General features: G+C 31.6%; 2 protein-coding genes across 3 annotated transcripts in view; both read right to left on the reverse strand.

Moving 5' to 3' along the window:
• Window positions 1-2657: 2657 nt before the first annotated feature.
• The window catches only part of LOC140047375 (breast cancer anti-estrogen resistance protein 3 homolog), a 28473-nt gene continuing 6386 nt past the window's right edge, over window positions 2658-24744 (reverse strand). The window contains exons 2-9 of one of the 2 annotated variants that reach the window (XM_072092366.1): window positions 17393-17490; window positions 13399-13519; window positions 10530-10599; window positions 10203-10227; window positions 7891-9111; window positions 6907-7004; window positions 6173-6341; window positions 2658-5600 (exon numbers count right to left, since the gene is read on the reverse strand). In XM_072092366.1, coding sequence (XP_071948467.1) covers window positions 5064-5600; window positions 6173-6341; window positions 6907-7004; window positions 7891-9111; window positions 10203-10227; window positions 10530-10599; window positions 13399-13519; window positions 17393-17485 — 2334 coding nt within the window. In that variant the 5' untranslated portion in view covers window positions 17486-17490 and the 3' untranslated portion in view covers window positions 2658-5063. Of the gene's footprint in view, window positions 5601-6172; window positions 6342-6906; window positions 7005-7890; window positions 9112-10202; window positions 10228-10529; window positions 10600-12292; window positions 12367-13398; window positions 13520-17392; window positions 17491-24744 lie in introns of those variants that run through there. The other variant, XM_072092367.1, reaches the window with a different exon arrangement.
• LOC140046435 (uncharacterized) lies at window positions 21272-24569 on the reverse strand. The gene is made up of 2 exons (XM_072091079.1): window positions 24171-24569; window positions 21272-21540 (listed from the first exon to the last, which is right to left on the reverse strand). Exons 1-2 carry the CDS (start codon window positions 24505-24507, stop codon window positions 21521-21523), a joined length of 357 nt encoding a protein of 118 aa, XP_071947180.1. The 5' UTR covers window positions 24508-24569; the 3' UTR covers window positions 21272-21520.

Genomic DNA, 24744 nt, shown 5'->3' on the forward strand with positions numbered 1-24744 from the left:
CGCATGTTTATTATGCTATAGTAACCATTTATGTCAAAAGTGGTTACTATACCACAATCAACATGCGCAGAACGCATTATTCGACTCTGCGCATGTTTATTACGCTATAATAACCATTTATGTCAAAAGTGGTTACTATAGCACAATTAACATGCGCAGAACGCATTATTCGACTCTGCGCATGTTTGTTATGCTATAGTAACCATTTATGTCAAAAAATAAAAGGGTCGAAATTCAGTCATTTTTCGAAAATTTCCCTGTACTATTATAGTACAGGGATTTTTCCAAAAATTGCGATTTTTAGATCTTTATATTTTTCGATAAAACTGGTTACTATAGCACAATTAGCATGCGCAGAACGCATTATTTGACTCTGCGCATGTTTATTATACTATAGTAACCATTTATGTCAAAAAATAAAAGGGTGGAAATTCGGTCATTTTTCGAAAATTTCCCTGTACTATATATAGTACAGGGATTTTTTCCAAAAATTGCCAATTTTCGACCTTTTTATTTTTCGATAAAACTGGTTACTATAGCACAATTAGCATGCGCAGAACGCATTATTCGACTCTGCGCATGTTTAATATGCTATAGTAACAATTTATGTCAAAAGTGGTTACTATAGCACAATTAACAAGCGCAGAACGCATTATTCGACTCTGCGCATGTTTATTTCGCTATAATAACCATTTATGTCAAAAGTGGTTACTATAGCACAATTAACATTCGCAGAACGCATTACTCGACTCTGCGCATGTTTGTTATGCTATATTAACCATTTATGTCAAAAAATAAAAGGGTCGAAATTCGGTCATTTTTCGAAAATTTCCCTGTACTATAGTACAGGGATTTTTCCAAAAATTGCGATTTTTAGATCTTTATATTTTTCGATAAAACTGGTTACTATAGCACAATTAGCATGCGCAGAACGCATTATTCGACTCTGCGCATGTTTATTATACTATAGTAACCATTTATGTCAAAAAATAAAAGGGTGGAAATTCGGTCATTTTTCGAAAATTTCCCTGTACTATAGTACAGGGATTTTTTCCAAAAATTGCCAATTTTCGACCTTTTTATTTTTCGATAAAACTGGTTACTATAGAACAATTAGCATGCGCAGAACGCATTATTCGACTCTGCGCATGTTTATTATGCTATAGTAACCATTTATGTCAAAAAATAAATGGGTCGAAATTCGGTCATTTTTCGAAAATTTCCCTGTACATTAGCATGCGCAGACTGCATTATTCGACTCTGCGCATGTTTATTATGCTATAGTAACCATTTATGTAAAAAGTGGTTACTATAGCACAATCAACATGCGCAGAACGCATTATTCGACTCTGCGCATGTTTAATATGTTATAGTAACCATTTATGTCAAAAAATAAAAGGGTCGAAATTCTGTCATTTTTCGAAAATTTTTCTATACTATAGTACAGGGATTTTTTGAAAAATTGCCAATTTTCGACCTTTTTATATTTCGATAAAACTGGTTACTATAGCACAATCAACATGCGCAGAACGCATTATTCGACTCTGTGCATGTTTATTACGCTATAATAACCATTTATGTCAAAAGTGGTTACTATAGCACAATTAACATGCGAGCACAATCAACATGCGCAGAACGCATTATTCGACTCTGCGCATGTTTAATATGCTATAGTAACCATTTATGTCAAAAGTGGTTACTATAGCACAATTAACATGCGCAGAACGCATTATTCGACTCTGCGCATGTTTGTTATGCTATAGTAACCATTTATGTCAAAAAATAAAAGGGTCGAAATTCGGTCATTTTTCGAAAATTTCCCTGTACTATAATAAATAGTACAGGGATTTTTTCAAAAAATTGCGATTTTTAGATCTTTATATTTTTCGATAAAACTGGTTACTATAGCACAATTAGCATGCGCAGAACGCATTATTCGACTCTGCGCATGTTTATTATGCTATAGTAACCATTTATGTCAAAAAATAAAAGGGTGGAAATTCGGTAATTTTTCGAAAATTTCCCTGTACTATAGTACAGGGATTTTTTCCAAAAATTGCCAATTTTCGACCTTTTTATTTTTCGATAAAACTGGTTACTATAGCACAATCAGCATGCGCAGAACGCATTATTCGACTCTGCGCATGTTTATTATGCTATAGTAACCATTTATGTCAAAAGTGGTTACTATAGCACAATCAACATGCGCAAAACGCATTATTCGACTCTGCGCATGTTTATTATGCTATAGTAACCATTTATGTCAAAAGTGGTTACTATAGCACAATTAACATGTGCAGAGCGTATTATTCGACTCTGCGCATGTTTATTATGCTATAGTAACTATTTATGTCAAAAAATAAAAGGGTCGAAAATCGGTAATTTTTCGAAAAATGGCCAAAATATCATGTTTTTCAAAATTCATTTTTATGCGATAATATTGCTGTATATGATCATACATCATCTTATAGTGCCATAGAAACAATTTATGTCGAAAAATAAAAGTGTCGAAAATTTGCCATTTTCTGAAAAAATCCCTGTACTAGGCTTATAGTAAACGAGATTTGGGAGGTATCCGCGTGAATGTTGAAATACATTACTTAAATTTATTCCACCTTGGTCAAATTATCCAATTATATTGCATATTTGAAACCGCTTGCAGTTACCAGCACACTCAATAATATGCTTACCACCTAAAGTGAGATTATTATATATCAATTAAGACTATAATTGCCGGTAAACGGTATAATTTATTTGACAAATATGATTGAATAATTACATGTGAATTAACCGTTTTAAACAATCAATGTTTTTTAGTGCAAGCTGTATACAGTAACAATATTAACATCTTTCAGAAACTGGGGTAGGCATGTCTTTTCCACTTAGGCCTACGTCATAGTGGTAACCAAACTTAATTAGGCACTAGACGTATGCAACTGTTAACACTAATATCGACACCCCACTTGATGCAGCTGTCAAGTCAAAACGTCATTCTACACACAAACAGAAGCATTTGAGCATGTGCAGAATGACCTTTAGACTCAATAGCAGGTAAAGATAAAGTGCCTTTCTATAAACAAAAGCTAAAATTATTGTAACACCAACACTGTTGAACATTAAAATAGTAACTATTTAAAGAGTTTTAAAATTATATATTAAAAATAATGTGGTAGAATTAATGCGGTAGAATAGGATGGATAAATAGTCCAGTACTATTAATAATGGCTTAACTAAATAATGGTCTCTGACCACAAGAACTGAAAACCATTTTAGAGTGTTGGTAATCACTTGAAGTTGATGATACGTTATTTAATTATGACAAAATCGAAGAGGGCAAGCTTGGCCCAAATCCATCCAAATTAAAGGAAGAATACAAAATATATAACATATGGCATTTTGGCCGTCATATTGGATCCAAGATGGGGGATAATATTGAAATGTATATCACATTGAAAGAAAGTATTTGTGACAAAAATTTGCAAGTAGGCCAAATTCTGGCGATGGACTCCAGACCACTAGCCTGTGATTACTCCTATAAATAAGTTTAAATAAGTTGAAATAAATCTATAGTTTTTAAGCCTATAGGCCTATTTCAAAATCTTGGATTTACCACCGATACATAGGTAATGAATTAGTAATGCTAGGAGAGTACGTATCAAATATTCTAATACATTACTTTATAAAATAATACTATTTAAAAAAAAACTTGGTTAAAAATATTGCTTGAGGCTATATTGTAATCTCACAAATATTATTATGTAAAATTAAAAAAACAAACATATATTTCTGATAAATTAAAATGTATCGTAAACATTTTTGAGTTGAGAACAAAACAATAAAATAGCCATAAATATAATTTATCTATTACACTAATGCTTTTTGTAAAATAAAGTCTAAAAATAATGAATGAAATGAATAGTGAATTTCAAGCACAGCACTATATAAAATTAAAGGACACTTTATTTTAGTGCTTAACAGCAAAATAATGTCATACTGAATATACCACATTTGATAATCTCTCCCAACTAGTAAACAATATGTTGATGGGGTTTTTAACATTAAAATAAGCACAGGGTAGGTATTAAGACAACACAATTGTCGTATTCTATTAGGAACTTTCGTAGTCCACATAAAGATTTGTTTAGTACTTTTTGTATTTGAATGGTAAATTGTAAACGAATTTTGCTCAACAGAAAATAATTCAAACAAAACAACAACAGCACAAGCTTTTTCATTAACAACGGACCAAAGTCACTAACTGCGAAGTCCTGCGCGTGTCGCTAATGAAATAGAAACAGTTATCAAATTCTTGGAATCTGAGCAATGGATTAAAATTACATTTTATTATTACAGATCCTGCCATGGAGTGTCAATATGCCTTTTTTAATATACCATATAACCCCTATAATGAGGGAACCCCCTTAATAATGGTGTCCTCCAAATAGGGATCTTCCCCAAATAGGGATGTCCCCTTAAATATGGGTATCCCAAATAAGGGGTTTTACTGTATTACCAAAATGAGTCATTTTATATTTACAAAATAAATATATTACTATTCATTTTACAGACTCCTCTGTACAATATCTAGGAGTCATTATACAGACTCCTCTGTACAATAGCTATGAGTCATTATACGGATTTTAAGGGATGAACTCAGATACTTGGTTCTTCATATTGATTCATAAGGGATGAACTCAGATGCTTGGTTCTTCATACTGATTCAGAAGGGATGAACTCAGATGCTTGGTTCTTCATACTGATTCATAAAAGATGAACTCAGATACTTGGTTCTTCATACTGATTCATAAGGGATGAACTCAGGTACTTGGTTCTTCATACTGATTCATAAGGGATGAACTCAGATGCTTGGTTCTTCATACTGATTCATAAGGGATGAACTCAGATACTTGGTTCTTCATACTGATTCATAAGGGATGAACTCAGATGCTTAGTTCTTCATACTGATTCATAAGCGATGAACTCAGATACTTGGTTTATCATACCAATTCATAAGGGATCAACTCAGATACTTGGTTCATCATACCAATTCATAAGGGATCAACTCAGATACTTGGTTCAGCTTTCGTTACAAGTAGGTTCAACATTTGTTCATATTTCATAAAACGTTCTTGACCGTTACTTTGTAAGCCCTTTTGACCCCATAAAACAACCATGTGCAACTCAGTGCGGAAGCTATCAAGAATATCTTGTTCTGGTCTGAAATCCTGTAACTTAGAATTCGCGTTTAATTGGTACGTCGTCGTTTTACTAATAATACTTCTAACAAAAGTTAGATGGCGTATGAATACCTCCAAACCAAAGCTATCTGTACAATCTACCCACAATCCATCTTTAGGCAGACTATCTGTAACCTGTTTGTTGATTGGTTGATGCCAATCCCTGCTGGTTAACGGCGTCCAATCCATGTCTAGAAGGTGTACAACTGGCATAATAGGTGGAATACTGGTCTGAGTTATATTGAGTACAGTCCTGCCTTGCTGATGTTTCTTAAAGTGCGATCGGAGTTTAGTGTCGTGAAGTAGAGCGCTGCTTGTGTACGATTTTCTCAACAGTTCCCAAGTCAATCTCAAATCTCGAACCTTAAAAAATGTCAATTAGATATTTTATATTATATTATATTGGATAATTATTTTAAACTTGACAATAACTTACAAAGTGTTCTCAATATACTGAGTATTCAGTACAATTAGTCAGAGTAGGGCAAAACTATCCGACTTATTATTAAATGGGTTGCAGTAACATTTTCAGCATTGCTCATCAGCATATGTCATGCTTGGAAAGAGCCAGGCATATTTATTACTATTTAGATGCTGATGTCAGATATTTTTAAATAGTGCCCTCTATGTTTAGATGTATTTCATAAAAATTATAACTCCTTCTATGCTTTGGCCATGCTTTTATCAGGGAGGTGATTATTTTTTCACCTCCCTGCTTTTATAAAGTCTTCCAATATTTCATTTTTCCATCCCAGTTGGGACCTCTCTAACTATTTAATACTGACGTTTACATATCCTTTTATTCATTTTTAATATTACACCACGGTAACCCATAACTTCTACGAATCATAATTATCAACATAATCAGTATCAGCATGATTAGATATTTTCAATAGTATATTCATAAATATTCATAATCCCTTATCATTACTAACCTGCTTAGATGCTAGGCCTTCCATGATAGCTGCAAAAGCAAACATGTCACCCAGCTTGTAGGCTATTGTATCTGCTAGCTGGATCCACGCATGCAGTAGCTTAACTCTCTTCTCAATCTCCATACAGTAAACAATGGTTACAGAACACCATAATCTCAAACAATTAAATCTGTTAAAATAAAGAGTAATTTAAATTATGTATTTTTATATTATGTTAAATAAATGTTCCTATACCTATAATGTACTTTTTCAAATCCTTGGTTGGATATAGTGTGTAGAAATTCATTCACAGGCCCGACCAAATGTAGCAACTTTTCCTATTACAATTCCAATCATGTTATACTTTACGCCAGTATTTCCGCCAGTATTTCTGCCCCTCCTCCCCTCCCTCCCAACACACCTCAGATACTGAGTGATGTGTTTAAGACGTTTCCAGTACAAATTATGTTAGCCATCACTCCCAACACATTATAATACAAATTGAAAATTGGCCAAGTATGTTGATCGGTGCGGTTTGTGTATGTGTGTGTTTGTTTGTTTGTCATCACTCTAGCGCTCACAATTTTGATTCCAATGACTCCAAATTACTACCAGAGATAACAAGGGTGGTACATAGAAGACATGGAACATGCAGGTTGAAGTCCACAAGGCTCTTCTAAAATCTAAACTTCCACCACTAATCTTTAAACTTTAAAAGTTAAGATACAATCAATAAAACAATAACACTAGTATACCTTTCCTGTAGGTCACTCCTTAAATAAGATCCTTGTGGAAGGGTTAACAGCTCCAGGCCGGATAAACATCCATCAGGAATAGACAACATTTGAAGAAGCTGGAAGAGAATTAAAATCATTAATTAAATTAGAAAAGTGTCAGTTTATACTGCATAACACCAAATAATTGTAACAAATTTGAAAATCAGTTAAAATAGTTTGTGTTCCCAAAAAACTTTTCCGTCAGTGTGTGGACGTCATCTTTAACATTACAATGCATGTGCTCAGGCAGTTAAACGGTAAAGATTTTACAGTAGTTGATTGAAAGAAGTAAATAAAATAACTGTTATTTTGCATTGCAGCTAAAAATTGGAGCGATAACCAGTTAAATGACATTCCAACACCAATTGATTGAGTTGTTTTAACATTTTTTTAAACATCATTTAACCACTTAAGTGAAATTTATTTATTCATACATTATTCATTTGTAAACAGGCCTAAAAAAGCGAATCCATAATTTGTCGTTATTCTTTTTCTTTTTTAATATATAATTACTGGTATGTATTTTATTATAACAACATCCTGTGTGTATGTTGTGCTTTTTGAAATAAGCAATTTAAAATCACTTTTGCATCAAGTGTTAATAATTATAGTAAGGGTAAACCACAGAGACAACAGGAAAGAAATGAAGTGATGCATTTAATAACATTATTTTACAACCTATTATTACAGTATGAGGTAGGTCACCGAAGCCAGCCTTTGAACGTTGAGTCATTGCTATAGGACTATTTACCCCCCAATTACGAACGCTTAACTTGAATGGCTTATACAGAGAAATGCATATTGTTACGGTTACCGAAATATCTTATCAGACAATTGCATGTTGGGATGTATGAAACTGAAAGGTTGTTTAAAAATTTCTCAAATCAAATTGATTTTGTTTATGTTGAGCTAAAACGATTGATTAAATTATGGATATAAAAAGAATAAAATACAAAATCTTACCTCCACATCTAAACTGAGAATATGTTGACCTAAAACCAACGAACTGTTATTAATTAGCATATCTTGGACATTTGCCAACACCCGATTATCTAAGATTCTATGGTCATCTGGCAGTATATTGCACTTGAACTCTGTTGGATGGAATTTAGAAGACATTTGATTGGTCGGAAGTCTTGGATGTTGAACTATGACCGCAGGTTGGACTGGGTCAGCTTGATTTTGAAATATGTCAGGTGGTTGTATAACATCATGAGGTACTGAATTGGTTTGGTTAACTCTTGCAGGGGCGAAATTGTCCCCCTCTACGTAATCGGGTTCCATGTTATCAGAAAGGAAGCGATTTCGGGAAAATTCTTCGTAAAGAAGATTTCCCGGTTTGTCTCGTAACAAAATTGTTTCTTTATTGTTTGAGTGATTACCGTCATCACGTACCGGTTTTTCGTCTAAATACGATAAGTTCTCCATATTAAGATTCTGATCGGTTTTATAATTGTTTTCATCAATTTTCATCGAATTCATTATTTCAGATGTATTTTTCATTTTTATCGGATAGCTATACAAAGCCTTTTCCTCGGGCGTTATAGTTCTAGGCTGCGATGTCTCTTTTTCAATCGGCCTAGAATTTGGCGAGTCATAACAGTTTTCTGATTCATCTCTCGATAATCGTTTTTGAAATTGGGGAACGCCACTCATGCGAGGTGTGATGACTTTAGGAGTGACCACTCCGTAAACAGGAATATCTGAATTTTTTTGATTGGCTAGTGCGTATTTCGTATCTGTATAGCTAAGTGGTAATGTCCGGTTAACTGGCATGCGTATAATTGCGTGTGATGTCCGTGAAACTGGTTTCTTCCCGTGGTAATACATAACAAGTGCTGGAACAGAGTCAAATACATTGTTTTCCAGTTGGTATTGTATCTTAGCATATGGCGTATATTCTTGTTGAATAGTTTTATTTATAACAAAATGTAACACTTCTTTATTCCACATGACTCCGAGTACGTAACTACCAGGTTTTGAGATCGAGTCTCTAACAAGAAATTCTCCGTCTTCTTTAAGGCTTTTAACAGCCTGTTCCCGACTGATTCCACCGTGGAACCATGCATGACTTCGTATATCATCACGAGGTAGGTTCAATTCCATTTCCAGGTCTTTTTTTAACTGTTCTTCCGAAGGTTTCTTTTCCCAGGGGTCCATTTTGTCAGGTGTTGGTCTGTAAAACTGTGGAGAAATTAGTAAAAATAAGTATTACTTGTTATAATGACTCTGATACCATAGGAAAGATTAAAATGATACTTTACTTTACATACATTCTGTTTCTTAGTAATGGTGTGTGCCTAGGTTTGTTGGATGTTGGACTACTGATACCGCGAGATCATGGGTTCGCCCATCATATTGCTTACATCCTTGGGCAATACACTTGCCTTTCTCCACCCAGGTATACAAATAGGTACCTACAGTAGTAAGGCCAAGACACAACTTTGGGCTGATTACTAGCTGCATTATGGGAGTATGTTTCCATACGTCTTTGATCCAAAAAATGCCCGGAGTAATAATATGTAAAACTCTTAGAGGCTTCACAATATTAGGCACTTTATAAATTTAGGATATTATTATTATTAAAGTCAAGGTTCATAATTTTAAAATGAATGATCGATTATTAATGACAATGTATTACAAGCCAAGTCTATACTTCCAATGTACCACTAGATACATAAAAAAGTATGAAAAATTAGCGTAGGTTCGTTATCCCTTAAACTGATTAATTACAAATTATTAAAATATGTATAACACATAATCTGATGAGTTATTGGCATGTGATATAGTAAAGGAACACTTTCAATTTCTACGCAATATAATGCCTGTGACCCCAGCACATGATGTGAGACTAATTCATTGTGACAAATTGAATAATAATATGAAGCATGGTGCAAGAGAACACAACTATTATTAATTTTAATAATTTACTACTAATAAGGAAACCACTGGTGCATAACACAAGTGAATAAACTCCTTAATAGTGTTAATATTTCTGTCTACCTTTAAGGCCCATTTATACTAGGGAAGATACTGTAACTATTATTAATTTTAATAATCTACTACTAATAAGGAAACCACTGGTGCATAACACAAGTGAAAAAAATCCTTAATAGTGTTATTATTTCTTTTTACCTTAGGCCATAGTAACACATTTATATAATTCAATGCCAAACCTTTGGAAAACACTTCGGGGACAATTTATTTTAATTTAAAATATTGATATATGTTTAATTTAAGCATTTTTTTTCTTCAAATTTTTTAGTACTGCTTACCTTTGAGGATTCCCCTTGTATGCTACTGTGAAGTACAAAAATAAATAAATATGTAAAATAAAATATTCAAAAACATATACATCATTCTAATATTATATATAACATGGTTTGTTATTGAAAAAACATACATCTGTATATGCTTCATGGTTAAAATCAACATTTAAAAAACTAATTCATTAAATTATGAACTATTTATGCTAAAAAATAATAATATAGTGTAAAGTACCTAAAAATACTTTTTTGATATACAGAGCAATTTTCAATCAAATGTGATTTTTGTTATTATTGTGAATAACAAAATTATTATGACTAATATGTCATACATACCTGTGACGATGAGTTTTATTAACGCGACTTGACTGGCCTCTTTTACGAGGTAGCGTTCCAATGTGACCAGCTAAAAGAAATAAACAAAATAAACGATAAAAAGACATAAAACACACATAAATACAATTATATGCAAGCTTTATGCTAGATGTCTAATTGCAAACACATTCTGAGACATGTTAATAGAAAAGACAGCTCAAAGAATATAGCAATATCATCAAAGGATCTATCATTCCGTAATTTGTATTGAGAAATGAGAAAATGTGATAAAATGATAATATGGAATGAGTAGACATAGTAGTACAGAGCTCAAAGAATATAGCAATATCATCAAATGATCTATCAGGAATTTACCAATTTGGATTGAGAAATGATAACATTTGATAAATGTTAAGTGATAATATGGAATGTGAATCACGACATGTATTTTAAGTGGAGAGAAATGTTGTATAATTGTAGAAGAATTAATATCAGATTACTGTACAGTATTTCAAGTATTTTTTCATGCAAAATGGGGTACAAAATGCCAAAGGTCCATTTTAATATTTTTTAGCATGAAAATCTATCCATATATCAAGCAAATTGACTGCATTTGAAAATATCTCCATTGGGATCCCGTTATTATAGGGACACTTTCCCACATATATCTGCCCGAAGATTAACACCATATAATAATAAGTTGATAGCTAAATGGGTTGTCACATGTGATGCCTGTGCCATAGGCCAAAGCTTAACCTAAACATGATACAGTCACATCACAACATATGTTATACATATGTGACAATGTATTACAGTATTTGCCTATGATACTGGACATAACATTTTGATTTATGTGGAGTTACAGTACAGAGAATCAGGTGGAAAATGATAGTACTTTATTTACACACCATCTAACCAGTTGTCACAGCTGAAACAGACCCAAAATACATATTGTGGGATAACCTTGGACGTAATTCGCTGTATATGTGATGGTGTAAAGTTATTAATTCTGTGACAAATTGAATATATAAACCACAATAGCATACCATTGAGGTACTAATGGTTGGATAATTGGACCTAATGAGGCTTGACATTAACAATAAGAAGATGAACAGACTTGATAAACTATCATACCATTAGAGATATTATAATACCAAGCCTGTCTCTTTGTGAATGGACTGACCTTGATACAGTAACCATATTACTTGATTCATACAAATTTGGAAATAAATGTGCAATCAAATTTTGATTGTTCTTTTTTAATTTTAATAATATGTATAGAACATTTTTAATATAAACATCATTATATACTAAATTCTGAACAGACCGGTGATTTACTGAAATTTGAAACAATAAAGATGAGAAAATCTGTAAGATTGAGAAAAAGTCCCCCGAACCGAGATTTGAACCCGGAACCTTCTGCTTGATATGTAGATGTCCTAACCATTAGACCACTGGGGTTTCCATGGTATTCAAATTCGTATTATAAGAATAACGTCAATATTTAAAGAATGATTTTCTGTCTTGCCTTTGAAACTTTTCCAGCAATTTATTTTTTATAATAGTTGTCAATATTCTTGATATGTGATTTTTAATGAAGATATCTTAATCATTAATTTATATCAATTAGTAATAATTGAAAATAATATCAACAGTAAATAGTATTTTACAAAATGCTGAATTATGAAAAACTGAATCAAAAGAGAAAGCAGAACAAGTCAATATAACATATGAGAAGAGAAGAAAAAATGCCTTTATTTGTTCATGCAAAGTTGGACGTCTACCTTTGCATGAATTACGCAACTCGCTACTTCGATTTTCATTATTGTAAAAACTTTTAACGTAAGAAGAAAAACGATTCCATATACCTCCTATGAAAAAAATACAATGGCTTATCAGATAATAAATATGTTGATGGATGCCAAAAAACACTAGTAAAGTAAGATTGCGATTACACTGTGTGATTCTAAAAGGTTGAGAATTTCTTGATGTTTTGGTTGTTGCATAACAAAGTCTGTTATTACTCCAGAAGATTGTTGGAGGGATTTGGAATGTCTGAGATGCCCATATTTGGTAGGAGACGCCCATTTTGGTAAGAGATACCCACATTTGGTAGGAGATGCTCGTATTTGGTAGGAGATGCCCGTATTTGGTATGAGATACCCATATTTGGTATAACATGCCCGCATTTGGTAGGAGATGCTCGTACTGTATTTAGTAGGAGATGCCAATATTTGGTAGAACATGCCTGTATTTGGTAAGAGATTCCCGTATTTGGTAGGGGATGGCCATATTTGGTAGTGAAATGTCTATATTTGGTAGATCAGATGAATATGGATAAAAAACATCTGAAAAACTTGTCCTAAAAATGATGACTACGATAATTACTATAGAATGAAATCTTCCTGCTTCTAAACAATATTAACCAGGTGTTTATAGCATAATTTATCTTGTTAATAAAAGTGTTCTATTTAACAAACAATATATCAATATTATACAGTAGCTAATTAAGAATTGTTACACCAGCAGCACACGCCATCAGTTAAACTATAGAGGAATTATTAAACAAACTCAACTGATTTATTGAACAGTGACTGAGATTGCATTATGTCAGCGTGGATTTGAACTCATAATTTTCACTTTACAAACTATATGGTACATTAGTTATGTATGCACTCAATTTTTAAGAGAAATTTCGGGGTAGAGGGTGGAGGAGTTCCCAGATGCAGAAAACCTCCAGAGTTACAAGAATTTTTTTGAAGGTAAATTGATGGTAAAGTAATTGAGTCATGAAGTGAAACATTTTTTGTTTTTTTATTATTAAATATCACAATTAAAGAATTCTCAATTATTTTTTACAAATAATAAATTGGAAATAAGATAAACTTACCTGTATTATATCTCGTACATTTCTGTCGGATGAGTATGAGGTTTGACGCGATTCGTGCCCGATGCACAGCGTTTTTTATTCCAATGTCCAGCAAGTCTTGCTCTGTCAGATGTAACAATGTCTGTCAAGGACAATAACATGGAAATGTGAATGAAAGCTTAATATTATACAGTCAATTTTCGTTATAATATAATTATAGTCAACTCTCCATAACACCCCTAGGCCGGTTTAATATGTCTGGTTTCCAGAATTCTGGTATTCGAAATGTGTTTTTAATGGTAACAAGAATCTTTTGGATGATTTTTCAGTTTTCAGAGAGTTTATTAGGAGAGTACGATTGTACAGTACATTATAATGATTATTATATTTCTGTAATTTAATATATTATTTTACATAAAACATACAAAAAAATAATTTAGTCTTTTTCCCCTATATTTAAACTTCTATATTATTTTTAACACTCTCTGTGTTGGGTTTGGAACAGGAAGACATGTTAGTGAATAATATTTGCGTTAGCAAAAATAATAGCAGCACCGGAATTTAAAGGCACTCCTAAACATTTACAATACGTGAAAGAAAAACACATTGTAAAGACAAATTATTTACCTGAATGATTATAAAATTGGTAAATATTAAGGAAAATTAAGCATGGAAAAACTAGTTCATTTAAGAGCATTATGTAACGAACCAATACCAAGATATGGATGATAACAGAAAAGAAATTTAGTTTGATAGTTCGTATCTTTGGTAAAAATAGTATAAAATTTGAACTATTTTATGAACTTGAAAGACATTGTTTATACAGAAGGTGGAATAAATACAAAATACCTGAGGCTACAGATTGTGAAGAAAGCATAAAATGATTTTACACCTTTTTATGCTAAAAGGTACTGTAGTATAGAATAGTAAATCGTAATCTTTTTGATTTAGCAGGATTACCTTCAAAATGTAACCCTATGATAAATATTGTATATCACACACATATTGCTGATTACATTACATGCAGGATGATACAATATTCATAAAAAAATTAACATTTATAATATTTATATGTAAAAAAACTATATTGATGGTTTTAATAAAATAAATAAATGACATAAAATATGAAATTTTAGAATTAAAACAGCAAGAATGAGGTATAAAATATTCTTATTACTAATAAAGAAGATACAGTACTGGTTATTCATAATCATAAAGAATGTAAAAGTAATTTGTTAGAAAACTCTCAATAATCAAAACAATAAGAATGCCTTAAGATGACATCTTCAAACCCAACAAAGTTGTCTCCTCAAAATAGGAATGTCCCAAGAATACTGTAGGTAGACCGTAGTGTTAAAAACATTGCCCCTTGTTTCATTTGGAGTTTGGAAAGTGTCTCTTAAAAGGGCATAGACACGCCTCTATTAAGAGGACACATTGTTGGTTCCCAAAAGTGTCCTCTTAATAGGGCATAGACACGCCTCTATTAAGAGGACACATTGTTGGTTCCCAAAAGTGTTCTCTTATTAATAGAGATTCTACAGTATCATTATGTACACTAAGAACACAGTGTTAACATTTGGTCAAATAAAAATAACACATTTTAGCTAAAAATCTAATAACATGCTTTATGATATTATACAGTAATTGATACAGTACTATAATGATAATAATAACGATAACATAATAATACAAAATTAAATGTTTATACCACAAAGACGATGAAAACTAACAGAGATGATTTTAAAGTACATACCACTGAATGCTTGTCCGATTCAAAAAATAAAATGAAATCCAACAAAATTATGAGAAATTATGTTATACTTTAGCTATGAATCATAACTGCTTAGCAAATCCTTTATCAAACACGGAAAACCTTGAGAAATGATCCTAGAATGAATGACTGGAATATGACCAGCATCGGGATGAGGATTAAACTTGGAATGATATCACGGTTGAATTCCTTAACCAATAAAAATCCTAGATAGAATATTATTAATATGAGAGGAGGAAGGGAGTGTTATTTCTAATCAAAGGTATCAATATCAATACAGTGTTTGGATTTATATCAGAGTAAACAATAAAAATCAACGAAAAAATTTACAATCCGAGTGTATTTAACAGTGTTATTCCAATCAAATTAATGGTAAAAAACAGCATAGGAATCTATGACATCACAGTTACAATTAAAATACAGGAAAGAGTTGACAATCCAAGTGTTTTTCAATCCAGGAAAAAGTTCAAAATCTGAATATTCATCAAGGAGTGTTATTCCGAATCAATTGCACACTACAATACAGTACACAGTATTCTGTAGCAAAGTTGATCTGATTAAAAAACCACAGAATCAGTCATTATATAGACAACAACTATTGGTAATTTGTAAGTGGGTGGAATGCCAGTTTCAGAAGTACCCACTGGGAATGTTATCCCGACCAATTACCTATCTATTGAGAGTAATTTCCATGTGGGAGCTAGGAATTTTGAACTGGTACAGTGCTTTTATTGTGTCCAATGATAATTAGATAAACATTTGACAAACTTGTACTGTATTGGTTAAGAAATAGTAAACTATGAATTTATACATTTAAAATATATAATACTGGCAGTATTAATGTTATTATTGATATTCTCTATTGGTAATGTCCATGTGTGGAAATTGGGAAAGTTTAACTGGCACTGACAATTATTCCATTATTGGCATTAACTGTGCCGTTTAAAATCTGTAACTTCAAGTGGGAATGGAACAGTTAATTGATCCACGTAATGTTTGGTGTCCGTAACTTCCAAGAGGCATTTGGCAATGTTCAATTGGCACCGTCAATTATTCAATTCACTGCTGCCGTTTTTCTTCCGTAATTTCCAAGAGGAATTTGGCGATATGTTTAACTGGCACTATCAATTATTCCATTCACTGTGATGCCGTTTTTTTCTAGTAATTTCCGGATTTTGGGAAACTTCTAAGATAGGAAATGTTCAACAAGCACTGCGGAATATTCCATCAAATAATAAACACCTCTATCTTTGATTTCTATAGATTTCAACTTCCAGATGACAATTTGAAATGTTCAACTGGAACAACTGATTATTGCGTGTAATAAAATATCTCATTCTCCATATTGCAACATGACAAAAGTCAACTGATGGCTATCAAGTGTTATTAACTCACCTACCTGTTATTGTTGTCATAACAGTACTAAGTCTACCATATAACACAGGTAGTTTAACTTTGCTTTACGTTGCTGTTTTGTTGATATTTAAGTATTCAATGACTTGATTAACAATAAGAAGGTAGGAGAGTATAACAGAAGGTGGCAGACTGGAAGAATTGTGCACTCTGGTGTTATAACGCACAGGGTCAAGGGTCAATCAATAGTATATTTATATCAAACAGAGATTTAAGTTACAGTGAAGTATAATATCTGTATGATTACAGCAAAGAGGAGTGTCAATAATTTTGAATATATGTACCGTATTGCCTCGATAATAAGCCTACTCCATTTGTTCAAGAAATTTGGTCACGTTTAGGGAAGAGAAAACATACAACCGAGAAACAATGTTTTAAGATATTTTAAAATAAAATTACACAAACTTGCTGTTTAATAATTTACAAAATTAGTAAAAAGCTGATTTAATTATATTAGTGGCAGAGTTTACTGTACAACTTCCAAATAAAATTATATAATATAAATATTGTATAAATAACAACAAATGTTTTAGACATTCATTGTTAATGTTAACACTTCGGCTGAAAGTTAATCAATATGTAGACAATCAACACTCCCTAGCTTATTTATTTGTTTATTTATCTAATACCATCTTTAATAAGGGTGGCCCATCAAATTCCAGTGAAGGAACTGATTATTAAGAGCCCTCAATAAATACATAACTTATAATTATATAATATTAAATATTTAGAATAATATATAAAATCGGTACATTAAAAGTTAAAATCATTTTTTTAAATAGAACAGAAGATCATTTTAACTATAAGAAAATAGTAAAATTAACTCACATCAACCGTTGTGTGCGGTTTAAAGTTGTCGACATATTGCTCGAGTTGCAATGTTTTCAACCAAATATCAACTCCAACTCCTTGATTCATCATATCATCTGCGTATGTAAAAAAAAAGGTTAGTACCGTCTTAGAAAATAATCCTAATATGTTAACTGTTGAGTACTGTCAAGTATTGAATAAACCACAGTGTAAACAGCTGTATTCCACACAGTACTACGATAGGGAAATCCCACTGACGGTACTTTGTAGCTTTATGATCTTGTATTGCTGTATGGAGTAACTTTTACTATTGTTTAAAGTTAAATAACATCAATATATCAATATAATACAATAATATACGGGATGAGGATTAACTTGGAATGACATCACGGTTACATTTTTCAACCAATAAACATCCTGTTAGGAAAGAAAGAATCTTATTCCAAATGAAATTACTGGTAGTGTTATTAAACAACATTGGGATCTGTGACATCACAGTAAACAATTTGAAATCCTTTTAGGAAAGAGTTTAAATACAACAGGAAAAGGGAGTGTTATTCCCATTGGAATTACTGGTAGTATCATTAACAACATTGGGATGTATGACATCACAACAATAAAAATCCTGTTTTGAAAGGGTTTACAATCCAATTGTTTAAGGAGTGTTATTTTCATATAAAATGACGTAACCCACTACAATTATTGGTGTTTTAATATCATTGTGAAATAGTATACTTAACTCATGAATATCATAAGACAATATCTTTACTAGAAAATCATACATATTTTCTTTCCTATTCTTAAATATTGTACGATTTATTCCTTCACAATATTGAATATGAAATCATAATCATAATCCAACAATATCTCATGATGCGGCAACGGTTTCCTATGCTTCATGTTGGTCATATAAAACAACAATCGAGTGAGTTACGTTTCTTCCAAACTTTCACATATTTTACTGAAATTTAAAAAACTTTTACCATTTATAAATCATTTTAAACTTACCTCCTGCTATATTTTCATTAATTGAAAATAGTAATTTCAAACGTATTCTGATTGTTTCTCCTCGAAATTGTTACTGCTATCAATCAATACACAAACTGCGTACTTCACAATTCAAGTTTACTTACTAAATAACAATTGCCTACTGTCCTTAATGAAATATCAGAAGCATTATCTGTCTGCAATAGATAACTACAAATAAGGACTTTGATCGTCATGTCCAAAGCATACACCATTAACATGAATTGCACATGTACTCGTACGGTCATTAACGCAATTGTGTACATGTCTAAATCTTACGCAAGCCCGTCAACTCGAATACTACAGTATATCAATAACTGATACAATAGAACAGGAAATAAGATAGGATTTATCAAGTAAAGTTCACAATGAAATCACACCTCAAGAGACAATTAAAATGTTTCAAGTTCAAAGTCGGATCGGCTAATTCCCTTACTTTATCTTCAAAGGGAAACAATTACCCAGCTGTTCTTGAGACAATGGGAACAATTAACAAACAGTAAAGCAATTAATTAAACAATAAAGACATTGAACAATCAAATTATTTACCAGTATTAAACATAAAGTAGTTGATTGGCATACACTATACATGAACAACCGGAACTGGAGTGAAGTGGTAGAGTGGGAGGGGCACTGTAAACCCATGGACCTATAGGTCCATAGTAAACCAAAGTCATGGAATCGGCACAGGTTCAATGCTCTCTCTCTCTCCAGTTCTGGTAGTAAACTTAAAACTGGAGGTAAGGTTCAATGTGCACATCTTTCAAAAGAAGGGGGGGGGGTGGGGGGTTTACCCGGGTACGGTAATTGTTTGTGTATGAAATACACATACCATCAGCATGAATTTGTCATCATCAAGAACAAAACTAATTTCATAAACTTTCATACAATTAACCAATCTAATCTTTATGACATCATCAAAAGTCAATCAATTAACCAATAAAGCAGTCAATCAATCAACCAATCATAACAGAGCTGATGATGACCTATGGTCAAATTTACTGTTCAATCAATCATTAAACTGTCAATAACTAATCAATCAAACAATCTATTAATCAAGTAAATAGTGATTTTGTTGATGTAAAGTATTATATGGACAGTTCCTATAGAGCAAAAGAATACAGTTATAAAAACATATTTGAAAAAAAAGGCACTTTCTTGCCAAGAAAAATGGGTCAAAAACATTTTTAGCGGTCTCAATTTGACCTCACCCACAACTTTTTTAATCAATTTTACTGAATATGATCTTTGGTGATGAGGAAGAGATAATTTTAAGAAAGTTGTTTTGTGGTATATAAAAATTAATAATATTTATAATCTATGATTTTGCTGTGACTCGAGCCAGCAACCTTTTACATAAAATTAGACAATGGTTGAATGTTTAAGTAGAACCCATCCTTTGGGACACTCTTACTTTAGCGGTTTTGATCACACGGGACACTTTTATATTTTAACGACCAATAGAAAATATATGTTTAAAGGGGCATTTTATTTCATATAACTATCAAGGGGAAATAACACTACAGCCAATCACTATTCAGAGGACACCGCTATTAAAGCGACATTATTTCATATAACTATCATGGGGAAATATATGTTTTAACACTACTACCAAACCCTATTCGGAGGACACTCCTATTAAAGGGACATTTTTTTTGGTGCCGAATGTGTTCCCTTAATAAGGGTTCCTTCTACTGCAGCATCATGGTCAAAGTAATCCTTACACCCTATCACAGCAAGATTTAAATTTTAAAATACCTTAATAATCTTATTTGTGGTAGCACAGTTTTTATTACCATTGTGCTTAATGTCCTTGGACCTCAAAAAGTTCTCCTTTACAACATCTTCGGCTAATTACCATAATAAGACTTATTTTATTTACCATTGTTTGATAAACGTGACACATTAGACTACTAATTGTTAAACAATGCCTCTAGCGTATTTAGTACTTTGTAGGTTTTCTATGATGGCCTGTTAATCTATTGATAATTCTACACTACGCTTTGAAAGAAATTTTAAAATAATTTATAAGAAACAAAATATATTTGCCTCCTAAAAAAAATAATTTAAACATTTTGTTGTTGTTAAATAAACCATTAGAATGTCTCATAGTTATTATTCACTTTGACCAAAAATTGGATACAAACAAATATTCACTTGATAAAACCGCAATTTATTTTTAAAAAATTCAACAAAATCAACCGGAAGCCTATAGTCTAGAAGACAACATGTTTCTTGTTATAAGCAACATTTTAAAGTGTTATTTTTCCCCCATCCACTGTAACTTTTAAAAAGTCTTGGATATTGTTCATGCGTCATTAAAAATAGACCAGTAAAATAGAATTTATATGCTTTATTTTTCGATAATAAAAGATTTTCACAAAGAAGCAACAAAGTAATTGTTGTGTATAGGTGAGTGCACAGTAAAGCATTCATACAATATTTATATAAAATCTGATAACATTTGTTTAACATGTGTAATATACTTACTAATAATATACCACCTTTGATCATGACATGATCATTGTGAAAGCTAAACCCAGACTAATAAGCATATAAATAGCAATGTAATAACCCGTGTCTATGAAATTCTGGGGACGTCCCCGAATAACTCGGTCATTAATAGGCTAATAATTTCGATTTTAAGACCAAATGAATAAAAAACAGAAATGTTTTATATATTCAGGAACCAACATTGGAAATGTAATATTAAATAGAACTAATTAATATTTAATATTTAATATTAAATACCTGATATTGAAGAGTTTAAACAAATTTGAAATATATTGTCAAATAATAAATAAAACAAGAAACTCACATATAATTTATTCCAAGTATTGAAGAAGTAAAGAAATCTAAAATTGTGTTACAACAAGAAACTGACGTTTATTCCTGGTATTGAGGAGCTGAACAAATTTGAAATGTGTTGTCTGCATTCTTGTACAATGTCTATATTTACCTAGAATCTTCACAATAGGCAAGAACAATTCAAAATACTCATGTCCAATGCCGTTCACTTTGAGATGTATATGCCAATTCACCTTACTGTTGTTAGGGTGATGTTTGCGCCTCTGAATAAGAGATTCCCATGGTCATGATTCCATAAGGGCTCCCATCTTCTTAAACTTTGACATTATTATCTAATATAGGTGATAATGTATTGATGTATTCTCAATTGTAATTGGTTGGATGCCTTCTTATTATATCATATATTTTCATAATATTAACTTGTGTATAATAAATAATATAATAAATATAATATGCAATGATCTGAACCCAATTTATGAAATAATTAGGAATCACATCTGTATAGCATGATTTAACAAATATAAAGCTCTGTCTACACTATCAAAATTTAGACAATAAAATGTGATATATGGACATGATGTCATATAACTACCATATTAGGGCACATCACTACCATATTTCGGCACATCACATTTATTTTTGTCAAACTAGTTTGATAGTGTAGAAATAGCATCTTCAGCTCTGTCTACACTAACTATCAAATTTTATGTGACAAAAAAGTGTGATATGCCCAAATATGGTAGTGATATGCCCAAATATAGTAGTGATATGACATCATCACATCCATTATTATAGGGGCATCACATTTTTTTGTCACATAAAGTTTGATAAGTGTAGACAGAGCTTAAGATGTTATTTTTTGTAAATATAATTTTACCTGCCACACATTTATAACAAATTATTTCAGACGGATAAGATATGAAAATTATTATTAATTCCATAAAAATGTACAAAAAAACATGTAGAAGGAAGTCAAAAGAAGGTTAAAACAAATAAGAAAAACTAAAGGTGTAGTAAGAAATAGGCCTAAAGTTTGTTGAATTTGAATTTGTAGTATTCCAGTTTACCTTAAATAATACCTTAAATACAAAACATGAAAAGAAAGAGTGCTGCAACTATTTTTTTTTACATTTACAAACTTTGTAATATTGTTTGTTGGGGAGGGGAATGCCCTGTCATTTTTAAAAACACCGCAAACGTTACTTAAACCTGTATGAGCTTGAAGGGAGTTTACGAAGCCCCAGACTTTCAGTTCTTGTCTCGTGAAAATGTTAATCTTGGTTACAACCCAAAATCCCTGAAGTACATTACAACCTTCCCTCTATTTTGGGTAAAACAAAAAAAACTTTAAAAAACAATGATCACATTTTGGAAACAAAATGAGAACATTTTGCAAACAAAATTAAAAAATTCTGATTCATCGATAAATTAATTTTTCATTTTATTTTAAATAATTTTGACTGTCAACGTAAAAATTCTCTGGACAGTTGAATCTGTGTGCACTGTTTAGAAAAGTAGTGAGACTTCCTCAATACACAAGTGACTCAATGCATATCACTTTTTATAAACAGAATGAGTCTGAAATGCTGCATGACTCATACACCAGTAGAAACATGATTAACAAACTCGTATTCAACATTTTAGTTTCTGTTACTTTCTTTAATAATGAAAATCAAACAAAGTTTATGTAATTTACCAACGTAAATTGAAGTTTACAGTTTCCTAATGTTGCACTCTTCTGTTTTATTCTTAATTTAAATTCAATATTGATAACTAAAACACTATAATTAGTCAATGAACAACAAAGTTTGCCTATATGTATACATTTAACAATACTAGATATTTAAATTTTAGCTATCTGAACTGCAAGGATAAAATTAATATTGCTTCATGCTAATTTGTCTATAAATTGGTAAAGATGATTTTTAGTATTAGTTTAAAAAGTGAAAAATCCAATTTAAATTGTAACCTTATTTAGTCGTTTTTATGTTTTTTTACAATTACTGCCATATCTACATAGACTGCAATAACGATGTGATTTGATGTTAGTTTCAAAAGTACATGTTTATGAGGCAGTCTCTACAATAAAAAGTATGTATATATGCCGATAAAAAGCTTGAAAAATAATAGCATAAACGTATAGCAAACAAAATGTATTTACTGTACTGCAGTAACTGCAGTGGAATCATTTGTATATGGTGCATAAATATTACACACAAGATTTAAATTGTGAAAATAAAACTTTTCTAGAAAATAAAACCCTTTTGTTAAAATTTGTTTAATAATAATATTAATTTAATATTGAAAATGAACCCTTATAGTAACTGACATGATTACTCATATATTTGATAAAGGTCATGCAAAGTACTTAGAATTAAATTAAGAATGCTAAGTGTTTTTTATAATCATGTTTCATATCAATTCCAAGCTTGTCAATAAAGGCGCTCTACTCACAAAGCATCAAATTAGGTCATAAAACCGATATAATTTAACTAAAAACTGTATGAAATATAAGATGAACAAATAACGTTCGAAATATAATCATTATTTTTTGCCTCACATTTTTTTGGATTTTTTTTTTTATATTATATCAAACTTATTTGGTATTATATATTAAAATAATATTTTTATATTTGCACTAACCAGAAATTTGTTACCCTATAATCTAAAATGTAGGACTAGCACCATTTAAGCTGCACCATTTTTTTCCCCTGACATCAAAAGAGGTCACAAAGAGGTCATCCATTTGACAGATAACATCTAGTTTATGTAAGAAGTGTCATGCAAAATGTAAATATTTCCAAATTAACATTTTAGTAACCAAATCAAATTTGTCTTAATTTCTAGTACAAAGTAGAATTGTATAATCACATTTTTATACAAATTTTTCCTAATCAGGGGAGGATGGGCTTATTATGCACCAAAGGTGGGCTTGTAATTGAGTACGGAATTGTAAACTTACTGAATAATTCCAATGCTGCCAGTTGCACGTCAGGTTTTCTATCGACGGATGAATATATTGAATTTTCTTCGGTAATATCTATAGTTGGAAGTTCCACTGTTGGACTACTAATCGACATTATCTGCTTCTGTTTGTTTTTACTTCTTCCTCTGTGCTCAGACATCCCTCGTCGTAAACCAGCAAGGTCAATTTCTGTCTTTGCACTGCCATTTTTACTGCTCTCTTTCCTAAATGATTTTGATCTTCCAAGTTTAGGTATCAACGACCAGCGTTTGCGGCCTTTCTTAGATTCCTTATCGTCCTGCGAGTTTTGTTCGTCCTTACCCCTTCGTTCCATTATATCGAAATGTGCATGCCGGTACACGATAAAATAATGTTTTCACGTGATAAAATACTGTTAAGCAAAGTGAAACTCGACTTGGACAGTGTTCAAGTCGTTGCATTCTATCGAAATGACAATCTGAAAATCTCAACCAGTAAGCTGCGGACACTGTAGCATGCTGGAACCGTAAAAGATAACTGAACAATCTGTTACATGTTGTGTTTTCCACAATGATTCACAAAATAAGGCATG

The sequence above is a fragment of the Antedon mediterranea genome, chromosome 4 (assembly GCF_964355755.1).
Source record: "Antedon mediterranea chromosome 4, ecAntMedi1.1, whole genome shotgun sequence".
Classification (NCBI taxonomy): domain Eukaryota; kingdom Metazoa; phylum Echinodermata; class Crinoidea; order Comatulida; family Antedonidae; genus Antedon; species Antedon mediterranea.